This window comes from Spermophilus citellus (genome assembly GCF_964194105.1).
Source record: "Spermophilus citellus genome assembly, chromosome: 14".
Lineage (NCBI taxonomy): Eukaryota > Metazoa > Chordata > Mammalia > Rodentia > Sciuridae > Spermophilus > Spermophilus citellus.
In genome coordinates this window covers 102,604,001-102,629,603 of record NC_138194.1, presented here as the reverse complement: position 1 = coordinate 102,629,603, position 25,603 = coordinate 102,604,001, and the positions used below count along the sequence as shown (strand labels likewise).

The window sequence follows — 25,603 nt, the reverse complement described above, 5'->3', positions numbered from 1 at the left end:
ACTGGGCTTTATGAAATTCTCTCTTCTCTGAGAAATTAGGAAAGTACTAGTGTTTTCTAAGGTATCCCCCTTATGAAGACTGATCTTGGAACTTCTTTCAGTTGGCAAAGACTTCCTAGTTCTAGTTCAGTGCTGGAACTGTCAGATGGCCAAGATCTGGTTTAGATCTCATCTATACCATAGCATTCTGCCCCTAATCCCTAAGTGAGGCTGAAGCTTAAGGGGAGATTCTACTGCCTCATCTTCTGCCCCTGCTACTTTATAGCATTAAGTGAGTGATCAGATGTAAGTATATGGTATGATTTCCAGTAGTTGATAAACAAGCAGTTGGTTGGAAATTAGACATCTTTTAGTCAGCCTTTTCATCACTGTGACCAAAAGACCCGACAAGAGTAATTTCAGAGGAGGTAAAGTTTAGGTGAGGTTCATGGTTTCAGAGGTCTGGGTCCATTGACTGCTAGCTCTGTTGCTCTGGGCTGGAGGTGAGGCAGAACATTATGGATAGCAGCTCAGGACATGATAATTGGCTCCACTTATCAAGAACAAATTATTAACTTCAAAGGCATGCCCCCAGTGACCTTTCTCCTCCTTAAGTACCTACCTAAAGTTACCACCCATATCAGTACATTAATGCACTGATGCCTTTTGTAATGCAGTCATTTCAGTTCTGAACTTTGTCGCATTGTCTTACACACGAGCCTTTCGGGAGATCTCATTCCTAAACCATGGCATTCTGCCTCTGATCCCTAGAAACTTATGCCTACCTCACAATGCAAAATACCAAGAGTCTCATAGTCTCAAAAATCAGAGTCCAAAGTCTGTCTGGTCTGAGATTCAAAGCAAACTCTCAGCATGAGCCCCTGTAAAAATCAAAAGTAAGATATGCATACCAATGTATACTGGCACAGAATACACATTTTTTTTTTTTCACAAAGGAGAAATAGGGGCATAGAAAGAAGGAATGAAGCCAGGCATAGAGGTGCACACCTGTAATCCCAGTGGCTTGGGAGACTGAGGCATGAGGTTTATAAGTTCACAGCCAACCTCAGCAACTTAGGCCCTAAATAGCTCAGTGAGACTCGGTTGATGAATAAGAAATTATTTGCTGTTTTAACATGGCTGAGTAGTTGTAATTTCTGATAAAATAAAATGAGGGTGGGGAGTGTGGCTCAGTGTTTCAACACCCCTGGATTCACTCTACAGTACCAAAAAAAAAATAGGGATGGGATGAGAACAAAGCAAGAATGAAATCCAGCTGGGCAAACAACTTTTGTAGCTCCAACAGTCAGCATCTGGGGCATGCCACAGGGCATGGTGCTCTTCTCTCCAGTGGGCTTGTGTAGCTCCACCCATGTGGCCTTGCTAGTGGCAGCCCACATGGCCTCTCTCTTGTCTCGTTTCTATTTATTTCCTGCAGCTTTCCTCAGCAGATGTCCCATGATACTGGCATTTTTGAATCTCGGGGGGTCTTCCACTGCAGCTTTGGCTGCCTCATATTTTTATGCATTGCCTAGTCCCCCAGGCCTTCCTTTGAAATCTTGGTTAAAGTCTCATGACCCCCTAACTCCAGCATCTGCCTTCCTGCAGAACCAGCACCATGTGGTTGACACCAAGGTCTGCTGCTATCTGGAATAGCAGCCCAGCCTCCAGGGACCCTGGCTGCAGCAGCCTCCGAGTGTCTATAAGTGCCTGAGCACAGCGAAACTCTTCCCAGGACTTACTGTACAAGCAGTGCGCCCCTTGGTCTCGAGAATTCTCAAGATTTTTTACTTTTACTTCCTTGAGCCTCAGATGATCTGGCCAATTCCTGAGACCTGTCAAACCATCATTCCCATTGTCCCTGGGTAAAGTATTTAGTATCTCTTCAGTGGCTGTAATGTGCTTAGCAACCACACCTTCTTTAGCCACTGTTTTACTTCCACTTTTGTGACCAAACTGAAAGTTTTTCGAAACTTCATGCTCAGCTCCCTTCTTCTGATGATTACAACAAATTTGGCTAAAAGCCACCAGCAACATTCACACCACTTGCAAATGCTGTGCTGCTTTGAAATTTCCTCCCCCAGAATAATTAGTACATCATCTTTAAATTCAGCCTCATAGGAAGTCTCAGGACATGGGCAAAGTGCAGACAACTTCTTTAGATTCTAATAGAGTCCTCTCAAGTCCAGGCTTTACTGTCTTATTAGCAGTCTGGTCATCTGAACTGCCACCAGGATTGCCTGTTAAGCTCTGATCACAACATTCCAAAGCTTTCCCAGCCTGCATCTTTAAGCATCTCAAAATTCCTCCTAGAAACTCCAGAATGATTCAAAAGCTCCTGAAACACTTGGTCAGGTTAGTCACAGCAACACCTCCATTGACCCCTTAATTTCTGTTTTTGCCAGCTTTTTCATCACTGTGGCCAAAAGACCTGACAAGAACAATTTTGGAGGAGGAAAGTTTATTTGGGGCTGATGGCTGACTCCATTGCTCTGAGCCTGAGGTGAGGCAGAACCTCATGGCAGAAGGGTGTGGTGGAGGAAAGCAGCTCGGGAAAGGCAACCAGGAAGCAGAGCTCCACTTACTAGGGACAAAGTATACACCTCAAAGGCGTGCCTCAGGTACCCACCTCCTCCAGCCATACCCCACTTGCCTACAGCCACCACACAGGTAATCCCTATCAGGGGATTAATGCACTGATTAGTTTCAGGCTTTCATAACCAATCATTTCACCTCTGAACTTTCTTTCATTGTCTCACACGTGAGCTTTGGGGGACACCTCACATCCAAACCATATCAAGGTTTAAAGGAGAGAACTGAGTTGTTTAAATAGTTTTAATTTCTGCCCATCTGTGCTTATCTGGGTTAGAGCTGGGAACAATTGTCAGCTTCCTACTGATGTGAACAGTAGAGCCATCGCACTGTGGTCCCTGTGCCTGTTTGACCTCCACTCCACAGCTGCTGCTCATTCTAATCTGTGGTATCCCCCCCTCGGAGAAAGATGTCTGGCCCCCAGGGCCTTTGCAGGACTTGTTTTCTGCTTGCTAATATAGATTTTCTTCTCCTCCGAACATGGGCAGTGGGCTCTGGGGCAGTGTTGAGGTGAGGAGGACTGCACCATCTACCTGCTCTCATGCAGGAAGGGCAGTATCATTGAGCTATGTGAGAGAACCAGGCCCCCAGAATCCAGGTCATTGTGCAGAGTCGCATGCTTACCAGGCTGATGCATCTAGCTGAGTTCAGCTGTGGGCAGCCATCATAGAGGCTTCTTGCCCACAAAGATCTTACCAGAGTGCTGTTGAAACCAAATTCAGAGTGAGGGGAGGCTGCAGAACCTGGTGGTCATTTCTTCACAATGCAGTTTGGATAGCATCTTAGAGTAGGCATTGCTTGTGCTGCTGACAAGCTGGTGAGGAGAGCTCCTGCAGCCTGGACTTGCAGCCATCTCTTCTGACCTTGCCTCCTGACCTAACCTTCTGAGTCTCCATTTGCTAATCTGTGAACAGAAGTATCTGTCTTGCATTGTGAAGACGTGGACTCACATCCATGGCAGGCTGATGTGTGGCTTTTCTGGCACCAATCTCATGGTGTTAGTCATTGTCTTCCAAGCACTGTGCGCACAGAACTCTTAGTGTCCTATGTGGCCTTGACAACAGGATGGAGGCTTTCTCCAGCTACACTAGATTTCTGGAAACAAAGTGTCTTCCCTGGTTCTTCAGTGTATTCCAAATGCCAAGCACCCAATAGAATTCCCTTAGTGCCTTTTTTCTGGAGTGGAAGGAACCTGCTCTTAGAGTCTGTTTACATTCTGCAGCTTCTAGGGTACTATGTGTTTCTCTGTAATGAGAAAACTGCCTTTGGCCCACTGCAGGCCTGAGAAGAATCACCCACAGGGTGCAGTCTTCTAGGGGACAGTCACACCCACACAGCCAGCCACAGATAGTGCACTTCTCTCTTCCTCTGTATGCAGGAGCAGATCCACCGCTTAAACACAAGTCACTTGCCTTCGGTGACCCTCTAGCACCCTCACTCTGCTTAAGGACACTTGTCCTCCAGTCGTGCCCCTCCCCTGTCTCAGCCTCCCACTCTGGTTTTTCATCTCACCAGCTGCAGCCCCTCATTGTGTGTAACCCTCTCTGAACAAACTACTGTCTTCCCAACTGACTATCTGTTGTTGTCCCAGATTAGTAATCCCATGACTCCCATGGGACCACCCAGACCCTCCAGATAGGCTGTCACCTGCATAAGTAGCCACACCCTCCTACTTCACCTGTACCAGCTTCAGCAACTGCAGCTCGCCATTACCCAAGGCCACTGAGATTAGCGAGTCACCTAGTCCATCTCCCCCTACTCCTGCCTTCCAGTCTCCCAGCTTTTTTTCCTTCTGTACTGAAGGTGACCTGCTAGACAGCTCTGCCTGGATTTCTTATATTCTCCTACTGTTCTCCCCACCCTTCACCTGCCAACCTGCTCCTCCCATAGTTTTGCCGCGGCAGGTCAATGCCAGCTCTTATCTGCCAGCATCTGACTGTTGCTCACCCCTTTTCTGCTTCCACACTTGTGCAGTCACTTCCCACCTGGATTATTTTGTTAGCCTCCTACTCAGTCTCTCCTGTTCCTTTCCTGCTGTTTACATCACAGCAGCCCAAGTTTCCCTGTTAAAGCTAGGTGAATAAGGTCATCCTCTGCTCAAAGCTCTTGAGTAGGCATCACAGCAGGGTGATAGCTGGTTTCATACCATGGCCACCTCAGCCTGCAGCTCTCACCCTCTCAGACCTTACCACATGGCCTCTGTAGCTGCCTCTCACACCATGGGCTGAGGTTTCCCCCTGGGAAGCACTAGCTCTGCTAGCCAGATGTTCATGTGTAGGAACAGAAATCACAAATGAGCAAAAGAGGACCAGAGGCCACTGATCATCCCTTCCAAGGTAAAAACCATGATTGTTTGCCATTTCATGTGCCCATGACTGCATGCTTGGCAGGCCCCAGTCCATGGGAGGCTCCCCTGCATTCTTTTCTGTTCTGTTCATGCTGACAGCTTTGTCATCTCTGTTGCATAACAATATGGTGTGGATTTTAATATCATTAAATTAATTACACAAAGCAGTTTCTGGGCCATCTAGAATGTCAGTAGGGTAGGTTGATACGTCATGAAGTGTGTAGCCAGTCCACATGTCCCTGTAAACGGCCCTGCCCTAGTCTCCTTGTTGCTGAATCTTTGCATCTGTCTTCAGTCATTTGTAAAGAATAATGTCCTGGCCGGGTGCAGTGGCACACGCCTGTAATCCCACCGGCTTGGGAGGCCAAGGCAGGAGGATTGCGAGTTCAAAGCCAACCTCAGCAACAGCGAGGCACTAAGCAACTGAGTAAAACCCTGTCTCTAAGTGAAATACAAAATAGGGCTGGGGATGTGGCTCAGTGGTCAAGTGCCCCTGAGTTCAATCCACAGTACCAAAATAGGGGGAAAAAAAATGTCCTGGAGAGCTCGTTTGGAGGTTCTAGCAGGGGGGCACAGCTACTTGTATACCCTTGACCCAAGACTGTCCTCCTCTATCGGGGAAGGTCGTCCTTTTTGGCCAAACACACAGCATCAGGAGGGACAAACATGCAACTGCAAAGGAGGAGGGAACACTGGCCTAGCCAGCCAGATCAGCTGAATCAACCCCGTCAATCAATGGGACTACAGATGTCGCAGCCAGATCGCCTTCACGTCCGAATTTTACCTTTTGGATCAAAGATTGGGATTTTTAAGTTGATGATTTGTGATACCCTTCAAAAAGCCATATTGATTTTCCTTGGTAACAGTGGAACAGGTGGTACTGAATGTATTCAACCTTGCCTCGCTTTAAGTAGTATTAAGTAGTGGGCAGTGAAGAAATCTTACTATTGCTGCGGTCTTTACTCATTGCTGACTCTAAAACACTCTCTTGTAATTTTATTTTGCAGGCCAAAACTTTAAGAAAACTGATCCAACAAACATTTAGACAGTTTGCCAACCTTAATAGAGAAGAAAGTATTCTGAAATTCTTTGAGATCCTCTCTCCAGTGTACAGATTTGATAAAGAATGCTTCAAGTGTGCCCTGGGGGTAAGTATGGGACCATGGAGAAATAGGCCAGTTTGATTTCTTCTGCTGTTTCTTTCCTTTTTTGGTGGAGGGAGTTACCACGGATTGAACTGAGGGACTTGACCACTGAGCTACATCCCCAGCCCTATCTATTTATATTTAGAGACAGGTTCTCACTGAGTTGCTTAGTGCCTTGCTTTGACTTGTGATTTTCCCGCCTCAGCCTCCCAAGCCGCTGGGATTGCCAGGCATGCACAACCGTGCCCAGCTTCTTCTGCTTTTTCTTATCTATGTGTATTTAAATTTCAGATTCAAAGAACTAATTTGTGTCTTTTTTTTTTTTAATGAGAATACTATTTTGTCACTTCATAGTGGGGAAAATGAAAAAAATAATCAATATGAGAATGAAGTTGTCCGACTGTGTTCATAATTAGGTGTTTTTATTCCAACCTGCAATTTGTTCTCCAAGGCCTGGTTTGCCTATTCAGATCATGTTGTCAAAGAAAATACTGGTTTCTGGCTTGCTGGAAGGGCCACACTGTGTCCCTCTCTAGGTTCAGGAGGCCCAGGAGCAGTGAAGTTATATTTTCTCTATTTTTTTTTTTTTTTTTAAGATAGGTTGATTGCAAACCAAGCCAGCCAGCCCCCTCCTTTAATATATCCATGACTCTTGATCTAAAATCTTTCTTTTTCTTCCCATTCCTCTGTCCTCACCTATTTGACCTTCAAAAGTCAAGCTGGATTATTTCAGTGGAACTGGCAATCGGCCCCGAAGAAGGGATCAGTTACCTAACAGACAAGGGCTGCAATGTAAGTCTGCTCTTGTGACGCCTCTCAAACAAGACTGTAGGCAGAAAGGAGTCAGGGTAATGAGATGGGGTGCTGCTCTGCAAAGGCAGCACCCTGCATCAGGCCTTGCCATTGAGTGGTACCTCTTGCTCAAGCGGGCGAAGACAAGAGAAATCCTAGACCCCTGTTGAGATTCTTCAGAATTCTTTAGTTTTGGAAGGAAATGAATCATACAAGTTTCACGTATGTTAGAATTTGATAGGGCTGTTCCAGTTTATCTGGAGAGGTATTGAGTTTTAATGTTTGTGTGTTTTGCTGGGGATTTAACCTGGGTCCTGATGGTTCAATAGTGCACTTGTCTGGATATGTGAAATACTTTGGACAGCATTATTGTCAGGTGCACCTGCTTAGAATCTGAGAGAGGACGGACCACCAGAAGTAATCCATAGCAGTATGGAGGGAGAGTGGTAGGGAAGAGCCCTGAGGGAGAGAATGTCAGAGTGAGAAGGAGAAACAGCAGACTGAAAAAAAGTAAGGAAAAGTATTCCAGTGTGTCATTTCCATACCCTGAATTTCTTACTGTGCTTGTGAATTTAAAAAGAAAAAAAAATTGAGATAGCAGCACTCAAAACTCATGGGCCACACCAGGTTACTAATGTTTGTATCTCCACCTCAGAGGAGTCTCAGATCTCCTTTTATATGTGCACGTGCATTGGTTATGAATGGAGACTGACACAGACACACTGTAGACACTCCTGACCCTGGCAATGCCCTTTCTGCAACAGTGACCCCTCTTAGTAAAATTTCAAATACAGTGCAGTGTACCATTCCTGGGACACACATGAGGTATGTTCCTGGGCAGCTCAGTGCAGTGAATACGGCCTCCCACTCCAGGACCTGGGAAAGCCATGTTTGGTGACCTTTGGCAGCCCTGGTCATCATTTACATGCCTTAGGTTCTGGTCCACTAGAAGCCACTCACCCCCTGGAATGGTTTTACCCCAGCGAGTCTGGAGCAGATTTCAGCTGAGGAGATTATGGTGGGGAATTAGATCAGAGAGGCAGGGAGGGGGTCATGTCACGTAGAGTGTCTGATCACAGAAGTCATCCTATATGTCACGTGAGTTATGGCACTTGGGTTGTAGCTTTTAAATTAGGGAAATATGATCTGATTTACATTTTTACTCATTTTTTAATTTTTATTTTTTGAGGTGCTGGTGACTGAATCTAGGGACTTGTCCAGAGGATGAGCTGCATCCCCGGCCCTTTTTATTTTTTACTTTTTACTTTGAGACAGAGACTTAATTGCTGAGGCTGGCCTTGAACTTGTGATCCTCCTGCCTCTGCCTCCCGAGTAGCTGGGATCACAGTTGCACACCACTGTATAAGGCTCTGATTTTTACATTTTTGAAGTATCTCCCTGATTTCCAGGTTGGGGCAGGCATGGGTGAGGGGAGCCAGTAAGGAAACCATAGCACAGTGTGAGATTGTGGGCTGGAGAGTGGGGGCCTAGAGGGACGCAATGTATACACATATATGTTGCATCCCTGAAAACAGATCAGGAAGATGCTTTTCGAGGGAGGGCACTCAGTTTGAGCCCCTTACTGAAGAGCAGCTTCTGCTCAAGCCCTTGGTACCTTCCATGATACCTTGGGTATGCTAAGGAACTGGCCATAGCTAGGCCAGTCATTTAGGAATCACCATGCACAATGACCATAGTCATTAAGTGCTAGGAGTTCAGGAGACACTGTGTATGTCTTGTCTTTCCAAGAAGAAAACCTGGACCATAGTCACTTCTGACTGTCCTGGAGTCTAGTCAGGGCAGGATGGGGTTTTGGGATACCACTGTCTCCTGGAGCCCTTTGCTTGCCTGCAATCTCCCTGCCCCAGCACACCGCAGAACTTCTAGTGCCTCAGAGCCTCATTCCAGCCAGTTTGCAGATGCCCATCTGGGCTGGCCAGTGGATCAAAGCAGGGGCTGCTCCTGCTTCCTTCTCTCCTGTAGGAGATGTGCTCTCCCCTCACCAGCTCATTCGTGTGGATATCCTCAGGACAGTAAAAAGGACAGACATGCCCCGAATGTAAAGTGCAGGAGACAGCTCTTTGACTGCCCGCTGCTGTGCAGGCTCTGTGGAGGGTCAGTGCTCCCCAGCCTCCAGACTGGGGAGAGGCTTCAGAGGAAGGAGCTAGCAGTTGGGGCCACAGAATTTGACAGAATATCCAACAGAACTGGTGAAGAGAGTGTTTTGTGCTTTCCTTTCCAAAGCCCACACATCTGGCTGACTTCAACCAAGTGCAGACCATTCAGTATTCCAACAGTGAAGACAAAGACAGAAAAGGAATGCTACAGCTCAAAATCGCAGGTGCACCGGAGGTAAGGGACCCTGGCACTCACTGGGAGGGAGAGCAAAGCATCCTACCGGTTTAGAAATGATGTGTTTTAGGATAAGGGTGAAATTTTCATGGATCATCAGAGTCACAACTTTCTCATTTTTATAAAGGTTGCTTTTCAATTAATAATTATCCCCAAGGGACAGGAGACCAATTTTAAGTTAATCAAGAACAGTGTTTTGAAGATGATTTAAAGATGATCACAAAGCATCAAGGAAATCAAGTTCTTGGAATTATGTCTTTGTGTCTACTCTGTGAACCTATGTTGTATGTGATATGCTGTGGGTACTAACAGGATAATAATAGCAACAGTGGCTCATGCTGATGAGGCTTGTGATGGTGTCACAACCAAGCAAAGTAGGTACCTTTATTTTGGTGAACACCATAGAAGAAGAAGCTGAGGCACAGCCTGGCCACAGTCCTAGTTTTGACAGGGATGTATTCATACTGCAGCAGATAAACCCATGCCCCTTACTCTAAATCACCATGTTGCAGTGTATTAAAAGCAAGCAGTGTCACCAGAAATAGTCTTCGGTTGAGCACCAGGTAACATGACCCTCTGAAAAATGGGCTAAGCGCTCTCATGTGGATGGTCGAGTGAACACCTGGGCCTCCCCTGCTCACTTCATTGCTCTTCCACTCTAAGGTGTTTTGAGTTCCATGCAATGTAGTTTATTGATATCAGGATTAACAAATACTCCCATAGAATACTGAAAACTTGTTGTAAACTGCAGTTTCCTGAAGCCTGAACTCCAGCATCATTTTCGAGCCGTTCCTTCTTGTCCCCTAGTAACGTTCAGGGTGATGGCTTGAGGGGGGCACATCACATGGTAGGAGACGTGAGTGCTCACCAAATTAGGATGTTCTTGGATTTGAAAATGAAATGCAGCTTTTATTTTGACCTAGAGAACAATTAAAGATGGGTCTTAGGAAATTCATCAAATAGAACATTTGAAAAGAGTAATTTTTATATGGGCAGAGCACTCTATGTATGCTAAAAACAGTGGAATTTTACTAATTTTGTTTAATGTTAGAAAAATTGTGATGGACAGTAATAAAAATTGACACATTAGTTTCACTTCTAAAATAAGTTTTACTTCAGCTCACCGATTATCTAAATTCTTCCCCAATCAGAGTGTGCTAGGGGAGCCAGACAGAAGAAAATATTTTCCCACCTTTTTTCTCCATTTTGTGAGCTTCAGTTGAAGTGATTGTCCTCTTTTCCCCTGGCGTGGTCTTGTGTCTCACATCCAAGGAATGGTGTCCTTAACTAGCAGCCTACCTGTCGCAGTCCAGTCTGGGGACAGCCTTATTTCTCACACACACACACACACACACACACACACACACACACCCCGCCGGGCCCATGTTGTGGAGGTCTGATGTCAGTGCAGCTGTCTCTCTGGTTGCTGGAAGAACAATAGTGTCTCTTTCTTGGTTTTTCTCCCATTCAGCCTCTGACAGTGACAGCCCCATCCCTGAGCATCGCCGAGAACATGGCGGACCTAATAGACGGGTACTGCCGGCTGGTGAGCGGAGCCACGCAGTCCTTCATCATCAGACCTCAGAGAGGTGAGGCTCTGCTTCTATCCTGGCCCCTCTTTCCTCCTGAGCAGTTGGAGGGGCTCCCTTGGCAGTTTTCTCCTGGTTCTGTCATGCTGTAACGGGAAAGCCAGATGGATGCATAAGGTGCCATGATCTGATGCTTGCTTCTCTGGGTAGGTGATCTGGTGCTGGGCCCAAGTGCAGTGTAAACACAGCTTGGCTTGCACTCGTAGGCCCCTGTTTGCACAACCCACTTAGAGTGTTTTCTAAGTTACTATGAGTACTTTTTATGTAAAATTTCGAGATTTTTATTCTGTTTTTAAAAAGCATCCCTTTTAACTCATTAAATAAAGTTTCTTTCTTGCTTTTTCTAAAGTACTTCAAAAGCTTAGAATAGTTGAACAAAATAAATTCTAAATCATGATGTGAAATCAAATATTAGATAGAATAAACAACTAGAAAGGAGTCTGTCCTCTCGGAAGTGCCACAGGGATTTTGCAAACAAAGCATACTCCAGAGAATCTGGAGTTCTGAAATAATCAAATGAAAATATTCCCAGTAGGACACTAGCGTTGCATCAATTGGGGAGGCCTGGGCCTTGGAGTTGCATCAGCTTGTGGGTCATGTTGCGAGTCCGCAGCACTGCCGTCTGTCAGTGCCTGGCTCCAGGAAGCCCGACGGCCAACCTGCCTGCATGGTGCGGGAGGTCGGTGACTTCCTGCTAAAAGAGCAGGCTTGCACAGAAGCTCAGTCACATTCTCCAGTCCTATTGGGTCTTGATGTACTGGATTAGCCTTGACTTTGAGACCACTCCTGTAAAAGAGGGAAGGTGACACCTTGTAGAGTTGTTAGGTGGGTCCCAAATGGTAACATAAAGTGGCTTGCAGCAGGGTAGATGGGCACTCTGCAGAGTTTGCCCTGATGGCCAACACCCCTTCCAGCAGTCACTCAGTGACCAGGATGGCTAGAAAGAATCCCAAGGCCTATGTGGTGTGTCCAACAAGCTGGATTGAGTTAAATAGTGACCAGAGTGGAGGGACACACAAGCAAAGCAAATGACAAAGACTGGCTTCTGAGATGGAACCCAGAGACCCCCACCTGCCCTGGAGGAGAACATCTGGCCAGAGTATCGTAGGCACAATGGGCCTTTCAAATTGGAGTCACTTTAGACCATAGGGGACACTGTTGTGCTCTGGAGCAAGAGCTGAGACCACAGGTACACTACACTGAGCTCCATCTGCATGAGGCCTGGATATGGTGCACCTAGCAGAGGCTCTTCCCATGAAGAGCACACCGGGGGAACCTGTCTGTGTGTTCTTCTAAAACATGTATGTTTGTTGAAGTTTTCTTTATCTAAAATGTAGTAATGAAGTTGCTTTCAGAAAAATTGGAAGCACCCTTCAGTTAAAACCTTTGCAGCCATGAGTGTTTGGTTTTTCACTTTGTGCTTTAAATAGGAGTACATACCTTGAAAATATTTAAATGTCTTGGGCGAATACTTCAGAAAGTGCTTTGGAGCAAATGTTAAAATGCAGTATATCATATATCTCCTTTTTTAGTAAATAATTTTCTAATTTCAGCTTAACTTACCAAAATGTCTTTTATCACTGTTTTGTGAGTATATTTAATACATGGTAACAACATTCAAACAGTAGCCACTGATCCACTCCACATTTAAGGCATCAGCATCTTCTCATGCCTGTTGCACAGTTAACTAACGTCTTGGTCCTGAAGGGAGGAGGCTCTGCTGGGGAACATGAGATGAGGTACTTTAAGAATTTCATTCACAGGGAAGAACACAAAGGAAAGTGCTCTGCATGGAGAGCTGGATGTTGGCTGCTGCTGGTTCTTTAGGATAGATTATTAACTTTCTTTTAGGATAGATTTTTTCAGCTTGATAGTTTCTCATCTTATTCTGAATCCCAGCATATTTATCTATTACACGACTGTAATTTTTGTGGTGCCAAACTCGGGGTGTTGGCCTGCTAGGCAGACATGCGACCACTGAGCTATAGCCCAACCTTATACATAACAATTTAATCATAAGCCCTGGAGGCAAAACCTTATTTATTGCCTTCTTGATATAATATTGAGGTCAAGGATGGTAGTCAAAAATATATGTGGGAAAGCCACATGTGCATTTTAAAATTTTTTTTTTCTAGTTGTAGATAGACACGATTTCTTTCTTTTCTCTTTTTTTTTTAAAGAGAGAGTGAGAGGAGAGAGAGAGAGAGAGAGAGAGAGAATTTTTTGATATTTATTTTTTAGTTCTCGGCAGACACAACATCTTTGTTGGTATGTGGTGCTGAGGATCGAACCCGTGTCGCACGGCATGCCAGGCGAGCGCGCTACCGCTTGAGCCACATCCCCAGCCCCAATTTCTTCCTCCCTCCCTCCCTCCCTCCCTCCCTTCCTTCCTTCCTTCCTTCCTTCCTCTCTCTCTCTCTCTCTCTCTCCCTCTCCCTCTCCCTCCCTCCCTCCCAGTGCCTCAAGCATGCAAAGCAAGCGCTCAACCACTGAGCTACAAACCAGCCCCACATGTGCATTTTTTAATTGAGATTTGTTCCCCCAGAACAATGGAAAGGGTGGGCAGGTGCGAGGGTAAGATGGGAGGGTCTCATGGAGGTGCACTGTGGGGACAGAAGCTCTGGCATGTGGTGTCTTTCACAGCCAGGAGAGAGGGTCTTGAGTGTCTCCCTGTGAAGGATGATGAATGTGTTGGGGTGGCTTGGGTCTGCCCTGATCTGACCGTGATCCCGTGCATACATGTACTGAGGCATCCTGTAGTACTTATGACATACATGTTTTTAAAATACATTCTAAGTTTTAAAATAAAAGAAAAATTCAAATAACATTGTGTTTTTCAAATCTGTTACAATGTTTTTCTGACAATACACATTCAACAAAAATGACATATTCTGGTCTGTCTTTAGATTACAAACTGCTTAAGAGTGGCAGAGTGTACAGATGCAGGTGCATAACAGAGCATAGCAGTAAGAACTGGCCAGTAAGCTCTGCATGTGATCTCTGGGCATGCTCATGTGCACTTTGTGTATTGATCTACCATCGTTATTTTGGATTTATAGTGCTCTTAAAGGTGATGTTTATTGGCAGAAAACATAATAAAAGCCACAACCTGGACAAAGATGTCCTGACCAGGCTCCACAAGCATCAATATGTGGCCTTTCCCTGACTGCGGGGCATCAGCTGACCTATCCTGGGCCTGTAGGAATGTTCAGAATCAGTTCTTCCCCTTGGAAGAAAGAATTGTGAAGTTTAAACTTGCTCTCTGAGGTTTCCTGCAAAAACCGCAGCAAGCGCTGCTCTTTGCCAGAGAGGGTGTGAACTGCTGCATGCAATTAAAACCCAGAAGGTGGAAGAGAAGTGATAGGTGTCACTACATAATTAAAATACTCCTTTTCATAAAAGACGAACACTCTAAAGCTATGACCCAGAAAGGGAAAATGTTTGTGAGGCATACGGTAAAGAATTAAAACTCTTTATTTTTCACATGTTCTTCCAGCTTATTAATAAAAAGCAGTCCAACATAAAAAGAATGTATGTGCAGATGTCCGGTAAACATGGACCCAAACAGGGACATGTGTCATTTTGCATTTATTAGGTTGTTTTTAAAAACAGAAGCTATTACCCGGCGGGGTGGCAAATGACTTTAATCTCAGCTGCTCAGGAGACTGAGACATGGAGGATCGAGAGTTCAAAGCCAGCCTCAGCAACAGGGAGGCACTAAGCAACTCAGTGAGACCCTGTGTCTAAATGAAATACAAAATAAGGCTGGGGATGTAGCTCAGGGGTTGAGTGCCCCTGAGTTTAATCCCTGGCACCCCCTCAAAAAAAATAACCAGCAGCATCAGCCACTATGCCAAGATTTGGAAGCATGCTGCCATGTACTTGGTGCCATCGGTGCAGCATTGCCAGCAGGCACTAGGAGGGCTTGCTGCTGGTTCCACAGTAGCACTGCCTCAGGGATAATCACTGTTACACTGTTCCTGACAGTAGAAGCTAGAAGCAGAGTGGGAATCAGTAAACAATATGTCCACACCAGGGTATGTTTTAAGTGCCTGTGGCATAAGGAAGGCATGAGAGCCTAAGTAGCCTGCTGCTCCTGGGGACCCAGACTTCAGCTTTCCCACGTTCTTCACTGGGTAAGCTTCACCTTTTTAGATTTCTTACAGCAAATCTTTATTAAATGCATGAAGACCAGTAGATAAAATCTTTTATTTAGAAATTGAACTGTAAAGTCCTTCAACTCAAGCAAAATGTAAGGTGATGCAAAGATTCTTGAAAGAGTATATTCAGAGTAGTAAGACCCATCCTGATAGACGCAAGGAGCTGTGTTGGATCATGTACCAGTCCAGTGGGTCTAAAGGAGTGCTGAACCCTAATTCCCAGACAGAGTGCTCAGTGGGTATGCAGGTCGTCTCCTGATGCTCTGGTGGGGTGTCTGCTGCCTTCTCCTCACTTCTTCAATTTGCTGTCAGCACGCTCCGGTTGTTGTTTACTTTGTCACAGCGAGCTTCTGCCCATGCCCAGCTACTTTGGAATCTCTATTATTCACAAGTAGAATGATTGATTTGCTCTCAGAGGAAGTAGAAATTTCATAGAGCTCAAAAAATTTAAAAGCTGAATCTAAACATCACACCCCTGTGTCATTGGATAGGCCATCTTGCTAAGTGATGGTGTTGGGTGTGGTGTAGTGGTCGTGCACTGGGATAGTGAGCTCAGCAGGCGGTGCTGCTGGCACTGAGCTGTACTGTTCTGCCGTGGGTCCTGTTCTTGCCCTGTTACCCAGGTCTTGCAGTGCCCCTGAAAGAGACAGACAGTCGGGGGGGCCCAGGTTGACTTATGTCTTCCTTCCTTGAGCAGTGGCCCGAGAGCCGCCTCAGTGCCAGGTGCTGTGCACCAGTCAGGAATGTAGCAGCAGACTAAACGCAGGCCCTGCATGCCTGGGACATTCATAGAGACATGAATAGCATGAATAAACTGTTAAGAGAAAGTAAGTAACACAGTACAATGTATCAAATGGTGATCAGCAGAACTGAGAAAAATAAAGTTGGATTTGAAGAGGCGAAAACCAGGAAGGACTCCCAGAAGGAGGCTGGAGGAGAGTACATGATCCCCTGCGTGAGCCAGTTACTGCACCCCAAAGGAAGAGGTGTCCTGCTCTGCACAGAGAGGCCCACTCTGAGCACCATGGCAGGTGGCTGCGTGGCACACTCTCTGACCAGGGGGTCTTCCCCGTGCCTCTGCTTCTCGGGTGCAGGAACCCTCTGGCATTTACACTCACTCACCTGAGCCTTGTTTCCCTGGTGTTTCACCAGGCTGCCTACACGGGTTTTGGAGCTGTTACCATTGAATAGTTTTCTCAAAATGCAGAATGTTTGGATCTTTGGCAAAGAAGTTTGATTTTGATTTTAGAAATCTTTTATCAGTATTTCACCTTAGTTCTTTATTATGATTCAGCAAGCCTCTTGAACAGGATGCACATAACAGTCTGTGATTATGGTAGGTATTTGGACAGCTAAGACACAGTGTACTGACTTGTTTAAAGGAGTACTGCTAAATCCCAGGAGGAGGCTTACCGTTCTCCCTGGCTTCTATGTATAAACTCTTCAAAAGGAATGAAAGCAACCTCATATCTCTCTTTTCTTTTTTTTTCCCAGAAGGTGAACGGGCATTGCCATCAATACCCAAGTAAGTGCTGCTCTGTGTGCCTTGTTCAATGTCGGGAGAGCCTTAAGGAATTTGCTATACCATCTCCCCCACAGCATGAAATTCCCACATCTCTCCATCCCATCATGAACCAGATCCATTGTCAATTCTTTTTTTTTTTTAATATTTATTTTTTAGTTTTAGGTGGACACAATATCTTTATTTTATTTGTATGTGGTGCTGAGGATCGAACGCAGTGTCTCACACGTGCTAGGCAAGCGCTCTACCACTTGAGCCACAACCCCCAGCCCTCATTGCCAATTCTAATGGGAATCCAGGTTTAATGAAAATGTTGAAGTTATTTTTCCCTTATTTGAGGTTTAATTAAGGAGCTAAAGAATATCATGATGATAATGCAAGATGGGGTGTTGTTGAAAACTTTCTTCACATTCTTATCACAAACCTTACGAGAACCTGAAAAGAGGTGTGTTTCTGCTATTTTACAAGTAGGGAAATTAAATGTCAATAGTTTATGCTAATATTTTTACTTTTAAGTCACAAATTTCATAATAGGTGTATTGGTCTTTAAAATTAAAGAAATCAAATAGTAATGCTGAAAGAACCCATCTAATTAGCTCTATATTTGCAGCCACTGTGCTAGGAACTGGGGGCCCAGTTGGGAGAGTTAGATTCCAGCGACTCTCATGCAGGTGGAAACTAGGAGGTGCCTAGTATTCTTCCAGTTCCTACCTACACAGGCCTTCTGTTGTCACTTGCTCCAGTTGCCCTTCTAGATGTATCAGACCCACTGCCCCTAGTGTTGGGGTTATTTTCCCTGTCTTCCTCTACAGTGGACCCTGTCGGGGATGCCATGACAACCCAGGCCCAGCGGCTCTGTGGAAGGACACATAGAACTCAGCCTGTGGTCACATACCAAAGGGGCAAAGTCTAAGGAAGTCACGGAGCAGGCAGCCAAGAGTCTCTCTAGGAGGCACGCAGGACGCGCTCCCTCAGCATGTTGCCTGTCAAGACTCGGTGCCTTGAGTTTTTATGGGGGCTGGTGACGTCCCATGTACTACAAGCCAGACTCCCACAAGAAAAGCAGGAGCTCGACATAAACTATATTGTTTGAGTAAAAAGTTTGGGCCCAACGAACCAACTTCTCAAGACAATGGGATCTCTCCCAGAACCCACATTCCCAGACCCCAACCAAGGCCAGCTATGCAAGCAGGCCAATCTTAGGCCCTCTGTGTCCACTCATGTCTGCATACCTCCTGCAACCCTTCCTACCAAGTTCTGTCACCCTTCTGTCCTGCTCTACCCTGCAGCACCAGGCACAGCCCTAATTCAAGCTCTCACCTGGCTTGCCACCACTCTTCAGACAACTTCCTGTGTCCCGTCTTGCAGAGCCTGCCCTGATCCACTTCCTGCTGACGCTTCAGCCCTGGTTTTCACCACGCCTCACTGCATTCAGCTCTGTTGGACTTTTTCAGTTGCTAAAGCAAACTCCGTTTTTTCCACACAAGCCTTTGACAGTGTTTTTCTCCTACATTATACACTCTGACTCCACCCTCTGCCTAAGTCCTGCTCATTTTTCAGGTCTGTTCCTACATCACTTCCTCTAGAAAACTGGGCCCTCAAGCAAGAGGGCATTCTGGTAGCATTTTTCCTGTGAATTTCCCTATAAAGCTTCTTTCTTACCCACATTGTGCACTGGCAGTCAGCTCTTAACACCAGGATCCTATGGAATTGCAGTTCTGATCTTGACAAGAATCTAGCCTGGAGAGTTCACTATAGCCATTGGGGGTGACGTGAGGTGAAGTGGCTCTCCTCTGGCTTTGAGGAAGAGTGCTTCACAGAGTCTGCACTGTTGACAGATGAGGAGGATTCCCACCACTAGAAAAACAGAATTAATGAAGCAGTCATCTGAAGAGTGGAGTTTGCATAAATACCAGAGCTGTAGGGCACTTAGCGCCACTGCTGAGAGAGGTAGCAGGATGCTGGTGAGGCACAGACTGGGGTGCTGTGTCTATAAGGTGAGGATCCCCTCAGGCCCAGGGATGTAGTTCAGTGTGACTGCCATAGGCACAAGGTCATCTGGAGTTAGAGGGAATGATGAAGTAATCAAAGTTTTTAATGATATAAAGCAGATTTGGTGGGTGATGTTGGTGAATACCATAGAGGACCCCTACACATGATTACTGACATGCTTTGTAGAATACCACATACAAAACAAAAGAGTATAAAAATGAAGACCTAATGTATATATTCTGGGTTTCTGAAAGTGCACACTTTAAAAAACTATATGATTGGGCTGGGGTTGTGGCTTTACAGTACAGCGCTCTCCTAACACATGTGAGGCCCTGGGTTTGATCCTCAGCACCACATAAAATTTTTTTTTTTAAAAAAAGGTATTGTTCAAACTACAACTAAAAATAAATATTTTAAAAAATATGATTTATGGGCTGGGTTGTGGCTCACTGGTAGCATGCATGCGGCACTGGGTTCAATCCCCAGCGCCACATAAAAAATAATACATACAAAATAAAGTAAAATAAAGGTATTGTGTCCATCTACAACTAAAATAAAATAAAAAAGAAAGAAACCTATTTCTTTTAAAAAAAATATGATTTATGCTAGCTGTAAAGATACTGTTAAAAGCAGATACACAGCTGAGCACAGTGATGCACATCTTTAATCCCAGCCATTCAGGAAGCTGAGACAGGAGGATTACAAATTCAAGGCCAGCCTCAGCAACTTAGCAAGACCCTGTCTCAACATAAAAAATGAAATGTGCTGGGGATGTGACTCAGTGGTAAATTGTCCCTGGGTTCAATCCCCAGTGTCAAAACAAAAAAAGTATTATACAGGTTATTAAACACAAGTGGCAAGTAAATGGCTTGGATGATAGATATTAGGGACCATTCAACACTTGGAAAGAAATTGGGAGGCAATGCAGTAGTTGCACTTGAAGAAAGACCATTGCATAAAATGATTGTCAAGTGCCATGTAGATCTTAAGGGGTTTTCATTTCTCCCATTCTGTCCATTGGGATTGCAAGAGGTATCCCCCCATGCCCTCTTTCCACTGGGCCTTTCCAACACAGTGAATGAAGGAGATGTTATTCCTTCAAGCCACCTGTCAGTGATTGCCATTTGACATTTTAATAGAGTCACTTTTATATAGAACCCAAGGAGTGCTTCCGGTCTGCTTTGGATGTGGCTATTGGTGTGAACAGCTGGAGTACTTTGAAGGGTGGCAAAGTGGACACCTTGAGAGCATTGTCCACTGGCCTGATGGTGAACTCCTTCAGTACTATGTACAGTGCACTCAACTGCAGTTCTGTGAGGTACTGGAGCACTAGTATGCCTCACCTGCCTGGGCAAACTATCTTGGTGACATGGCAGCACAGTTGTAACATTATACACTAAAGCACTTTTTAAAAAATGAGTTTAATCCCCCAAAGGAATGCCAGTTGAGTTTCATAGGTCCTGTGAGTACTAGGTGCCTTTATCCTCGTGCCTAGTGCTCATGCCCATTTCCTACATGATTCCTAGAGGAAGTAGCTGTCATTAATGCCTTTTTGCTTTTGATTGAGCATACACTTGAGTAAGTGTAGGAGTTTTATGTTTACTGTATTGAGTCTTGCAGCACTAAAGATATTTTAAATGTCAGGCCTCTGCAGTCAGTCATGGTGGCAGTTTCTGTGTAAGAGAGCCCTAAAGGGAACATTATTTTGCAATCAAATTCCTCACTGTCAAAAAAAAAAAAAAAAATGGCCACGTTGCAATAAAAATTGTGGCATGTTAAAAAAAAAAAGGCAAAAAACTGTGATCATGTAGCTGTAACAGGAGAGAAATAGGTGACTCCTTAGCAAAGAACTTCAATATTTATAGTAAAGATACAAGATTTCAAATAGTTACAAAATATTACTCTTTTTCAGTATGTAATAACAGTAGGTATCAGTGAATTTCCTGGCTTTTTTACATGGTATACATTAATATGGACCAATCATGTTATAGTGTTTCAAAAAAACCTGTTTTCCCACAGTGCTGGGGATGGAACCCAGGGGCTTAGGCATGGAAGGCAAGCCTCTGTCACTGATTTACACCCTAGTCCTCAAGTTACATCTTGGAGATCAAAATTCAGTGCCAAATGTGTGACTTTTTTCTCCTAACTTTGCAGCAGTCCTTACAGACTAGTAGTTAAATGCAAACTTCTGTGTAACTCACATTGCATGATATTGCTGGTTTTCAGCCACCATCATGAGTAACTTTCCCAAAGAAGTTAAGCATATATTTTTTTAGATATTTCCTTACTTTGTGGTTCTGGGGATGAACCAAGAGTTTTGCACATGATAGGCAAGCACTATGCAACTATGCCCCAGCCCTGTTGTCTATTTTAATTTCTGATCTTTAAAGCATAAAAGTACTCTCCCCAGGAAGTACTTCAAGTACTAGTATGCAATTTAAAAAGCAAAACAAAACAGCCGTCTAAAATCTAATCTCCCTGTGAAGTGAAGTCCTTCTAATCCAGGTCCATTCCCTGTTGGGTGGGGCCTGTATGCTTTGTCCCGGGAAGACGGAGCTCACTCTTTCCTTGTCTGTTGCAGGTTGGCCAACAGTGAGAAGCAAGGCGTACGGACACATGCGGTCTCTGTGTCAGGTAAGGACCAGGGGAGAGGCCTCTGCAGCAAGCTGCCAGGCAAAGAGCATCGCAGACCTCCCTCCACTTACAGTGTGAAGGCTTCTTCCGGACTAGCTTAGACTAGGGATTTGCATAGTTTTACCAGCTCAGAGGTTTTGTTGTTTTAGATGAGACATGTGAAGTACCAGATTACTCACCGGGCTATATAAATTCTGGGTTGTTTTTCAGTTTTTTTGTGTTAGTCATATTTGGAGTGAAAATTGTTACTTTTGATTTTGCCATCATAATTTATCTTTGCATTTGAGTGGAATTTAAAACTATATACTTTGTACATTTATTTTATTGTCTTTTGAATGTCAAGAAATGTGAAACATTTTTTAGATGGTTTTTGTCTTTCTCAATGAACATACAATGGTGTTTGGATATGGTTCTTTTACATATAGTTAAGATACTGGTATAAGCATTATCTTAACTATTTGCTGGTGTGATGAGTGTGGTGTGCCTTTCTTGTATGTTTTTAAAGTACATGTGTCTTTTTTTTCCAATCTGAAAATACGGAAGATAGAGGTGGAGCTGCATACGTGTGTGTCTCATCTGAACGTATATGTTCTATTTCTAAAATAGTAGCTTCCTGATAACATTAGTTATTAGTCTCTGGCATACAGGGACTCAATTCCTGTTCAATTTGTTATGAGTTAGTTTTTCCTAAAATTTGGTTTTGCTCTTTTGCCTAGTCGATACTGGATTATTTCTTAGTATCCAACATTAAAGTGTAACTTCTTGTCTTTTGTCGCACACAAGTACCCTACGTGTCCTCTGCAGAGTGTGTCTTGTGTCCCTACTCCAGGCAAAGACCCTCGGGCTTCATGGCAGAGGCATTCTCAGTGCTGCCCACTCATTGTCCACATTTGTCTTTCCACAAACCTAGTGCAAGACTCAAGCAGTAACCAAGGTTTCCAGAAGCGGATCTGGGCCGTCCAGCAACACTCAGCCTCATAGAACACAGTCTGGTGGAGAGGGTGGCCACCAGCTGCCCTAAGCAGACTCCAGAGGCAAGAAGGGCCTGGGGATGTCTGAGGGTGTTCTGCCGAGCAGTCTGTAGAGCCCTTGAGGCCTGTACCACCTTTGAGCCTGAAAAGCAGCTTCCGGGATGAGGCCTAGGGTCTGCTGAATGCCCTGGCTCTGCGCTTGACCATGCACATTCCCCATGATCACTCCTGCTTGAGAGCAAGCTGAGCTCCTATTGGGCTAAAAAGCATGATTCCTGCATCTGTCTTGGGTGATCAACTAGGTCCCACAGAAGCTTCATACCTCGTCCTTCAGTTTGACTGATTTCTTCATCAGCTTCCTCCATTCTTCAGGCTGAACCTCAGTTTCTTTTAGCAGCTGGTCATCATCACACCTCTGCACTTTGCAATCTCAGCCACCCTTTTTGGACACACTCCCAGTTTTTATATCCTAATTCAGACACACACGGAAAAGAAAGCCAGCTGACTTGTGAGGTATACTTGCAGGACATACTTTGTTCCAGTCTCTGCTTTATGTTCTGTATCTTTTTTCATGGATTAACTCTTGTAATTCTCACTATGGCCCAAGGAGATAGTTCTTAATATACAGATGAAGAAAACTGAGGCCCAGAGAGGTTAGATAATTTGCTTAAGATTACATAACTAGCAAAAGGTAGAATTAGTACCCAAACTTGGCTCTCTAGTTTCAAACCTTTTCTTAATTTCTTTTGATTCTGCCTTAATACTTTCTTCCTAGGTCTACCTTAATAAGGTTATACCTCCTTCTCTGTCACTTCTTTACTACTATGTTAATTTAAATATGTATCACTCAGGTCAGAAACAGTGATGATTTAGTGTTCATCAGATGAAGCTCAAGCTTTCTTACTCAGCCCTCAAAGGCCATCTACCTGCCCACAGGCCACCTTCCCCTTCTCTACATTGTTTCTCAGCCACACTAAGTTGGGGTTGCAGTTCCCCTACCCCTATAGCCCCACTAGAGGTGGCCCACCAGTCCTGTTCTTCTCATTGCAACAGCAGTCTTTCCAGAGCTGAGATCCTTTGACAAAAGACTGTCCTGGATAATTGCAGATCCAGAAGAGAAGAATGTCCTCCACAGTCATGATGTGGTTGTTTGTCATTCCACCTGCTGCTTGCTCATGTAAGCAGAATCAGACTAACAAATGGTACATTTCTGTTGTCCACAAAGAATCACATAGCATCCAACCCACCTGTGCATCACACTTGCCCAAAGCTGAAATTTGACATTTCTTGAAGTATCTTTATTAAACTGACACCTGGAAAACTAGTACTGTTAACAGAGCCCAGGATTATTTCTCTGCCCCCATAGGGGCTGGGGTGCTGACATACTGTTGGACCCTGGGATGTTCTGCCTCTGTTCCTGGGCAAGCCTGTTCTGTGTACAGGCCAACGGGATCAGGCTGCAGTCCAGCCAGGCCAGCTGCAAGGTGGTCTACTTTTCTGCCAGACACCACCACCTCTGGCCACCAGTACTCCTTTAAGGTGGGGGTTCTGCAAGCTTCTCATTGTCCACTGCACAGCAGCCCACCTGGCAGACAGTGCGTGCTGCATGCCGAGCACTGCTGAAGGCATCCCTCTACCCAGAGGGTCTACCTTTGAAATTTGGGAGCTTCTCTGTAAAAATGAGATTAATAGAGGTTTCAGAAATACCCAACAGAATCGTGTTTCCCCAGGCATACTATTCTGAGGGCCTAAAGGACTTTCAAGACAATTAAGTATTAAGTTTTTAGGAAACACATACTTACTGTAAGGCTCTGTTGAGAGCCACGGCCAGGTCAAGATTCTGGTGGAATTTAGGGTGCAACTTAGAGGCCAGCGTCAGTCTGCCATGTGGGATTTATATGTGCGGTCAGAGAGGGAGGCGTGGCCTGCATGGTGGTGGTGCTGGAACACGGTGGGAAGGGGCAAAAAATGTCCAGGAATACAGATATTTCCAAATTGATGCTCAGAGCTGACTTTGTGATACCACCTCATCATGGCCATGACTCTTGTTAAGTGTTTCCATGGTACACAAGAGGACTGCAGACTGCAGTTTTTCTCTTTCATGTCTCATCATGGAAATGAGCAGAGTGACCTTTCTCACCTGCCAGTAAGAATATTTAGTTTGATTGTCTCTGCCAGCCCTATTGTGCTAAAGTACAAATTTTGTCCTACTAGGGCTGCTTTTTCAGTATTACTGCAAACTTTTTAAAATATTGTAACATCATTTTGGCTTGGTTGTTAACCATGCAGCATACTTTTCTTCAGGTATTTCAAATCAGTGACTAGAAATTATTCTTAAATATCAAAACACTTAAGAGCAGGCCTTACACATAAGGTCTTTGTTCCTTTACTGCTATGTGAACACAAGTAGTGCTGAGGTGTGATTGGGGCCCAGCATGTGCTATGCCCAACCGTGCCCAGGCTGGACCTCAGGACTGTCTGCAGCATCTCCTCTCTACAGATGAGGAAATTGCCACTGTGGGAGCTTAGATGCTTGGTCCAGCTCAATATTGCTCCTGATAGGAGCAATAGAGCCTTGACTGGGAGGCTCCTTGTCCTTTCATTAGACTCTCTGTTGGTTCATTCCAAAAGCTTGATGTGTGTGGAAAGGAGTAATACTTTCATGCGGGTGATTCATGGTAGTTTTTCCCCCTTAAGCTATAATAATATAGTACTGACTCTTCTGCTAAAATTCAGAAGTGTGCACTGTGTTTAAATTTGAAAGAGCTACTTGTACCTGGCTTTATACTCTGACTACAATTTTTATGATACTGTTTTCTCTAAGGTAGTCTCTTCTGTTGAATGCTTGATTTAAATGCTGGCTTTTCAGAAGTTGAATGTGAAAACAAACAAGCAAACCTTGCCCTAATTTCAGAGTATTCTTTCCTAGTAGATAAGAAGTTCATTTTGAAAATCATATGCTTTATGACATGATCAAAATGCTACCATTAGCTTTTCTGGGCACAAAGTGGTAGGTATTAGACATGACTCGAGTGTTTCTAGTACTTGGAATGTACTGGATGTTCTTCTAGTTTCAGTAGCAGTTGTTAGTGTTTTGTGATCAGCCTGGTATTAGAAGAGAGGCCAAGCCATCGAGGAGCTTGCATCTGGCTTCACAGAGACACAGGCTGGAGCCTTGGGCGGGTGTGAGGACCCCAGGAGGCCACCCTGCTGCCTTCTTCTTGGAGCCATCCTTCTCCCACCTTGGCATCACTGGAACTCTGCCTGCCATTCCTGAGATTCAAGGGTGCTACTCCGTCACCTCACTCTCTTTTGGTTTTCCAAGCAGTTGAGAATCTCAGATGTCACACGCACTGAGATAGCACCATTGGCTGTGAAGTGTTCCCTGAAAGAGCCCCAGTGCCAGGTACCCTGTCCTCTGCCCTCTGCCCTCTGCCGTCTCCCTGCCCTCAAGCAGTGGCTGTGGGCAGGCCTGGAGAGGCTGGAGCAACAGCTGAGCAGGGAGGACTTTTGATTTCGCAGACCCAC

General features: G+C 44.9%; 2 protein-coding genes across 19 annotated transcripts in view; one reads left to right on the top strand and one right to left on the bottom strand.

The window, feature by feature from the left end:
- The window catches only part of CHRAC1 (chromatin accessibility complex subunit 1), a 237,913-nt gene that overhangs the window by 12,979 nt on the left and 199,331 nt on the right, over positions 1 to 25,603 (bottom strand). The window lies entirely within an intron of this gene.
- Positions 1 to 25,603, top strand: part of PTK2 (protein tyrosine kinase 2) — a gene marked incomplete at its 3' end in the record, with an annotated part of 231,814 nt that overhangs the window by 128,803 nt on the left and 77,408 nt on the right. For all 18 annotated transcript variants that reach the window (XM_081266332.1, XM_081266331.1, XM_081266330.1 and 15 more), the window contains 6 exons: positions 5,926 to 6,066; positions 6,778 to 6,855; positions 9,100 to 9,207; positions 10,679 to 10,796; positions 16,451 to 16,481; positions 21,052 to 21,104. In XM_081266332.1, the coding sequence (XP_081122458.1) occupies positions 5,926 to 6,066; positions 6,778 to 6,855; positions 9,100 to 9,207; positions 10,679 to 10,796; positions 16,451 to 16,481; positions 21,052 to 21,104 (529 nt within the window). The remainder of the gene's footprint in view (positions 1 to 5,925; positions 6,067 to 6,777; positions 6,856 to 9,099; positions 9,208 to 10,678; positions 10,797 to 16,450; positions 16,482 to 21,051; positions 21,105 to 25,603) is intronic.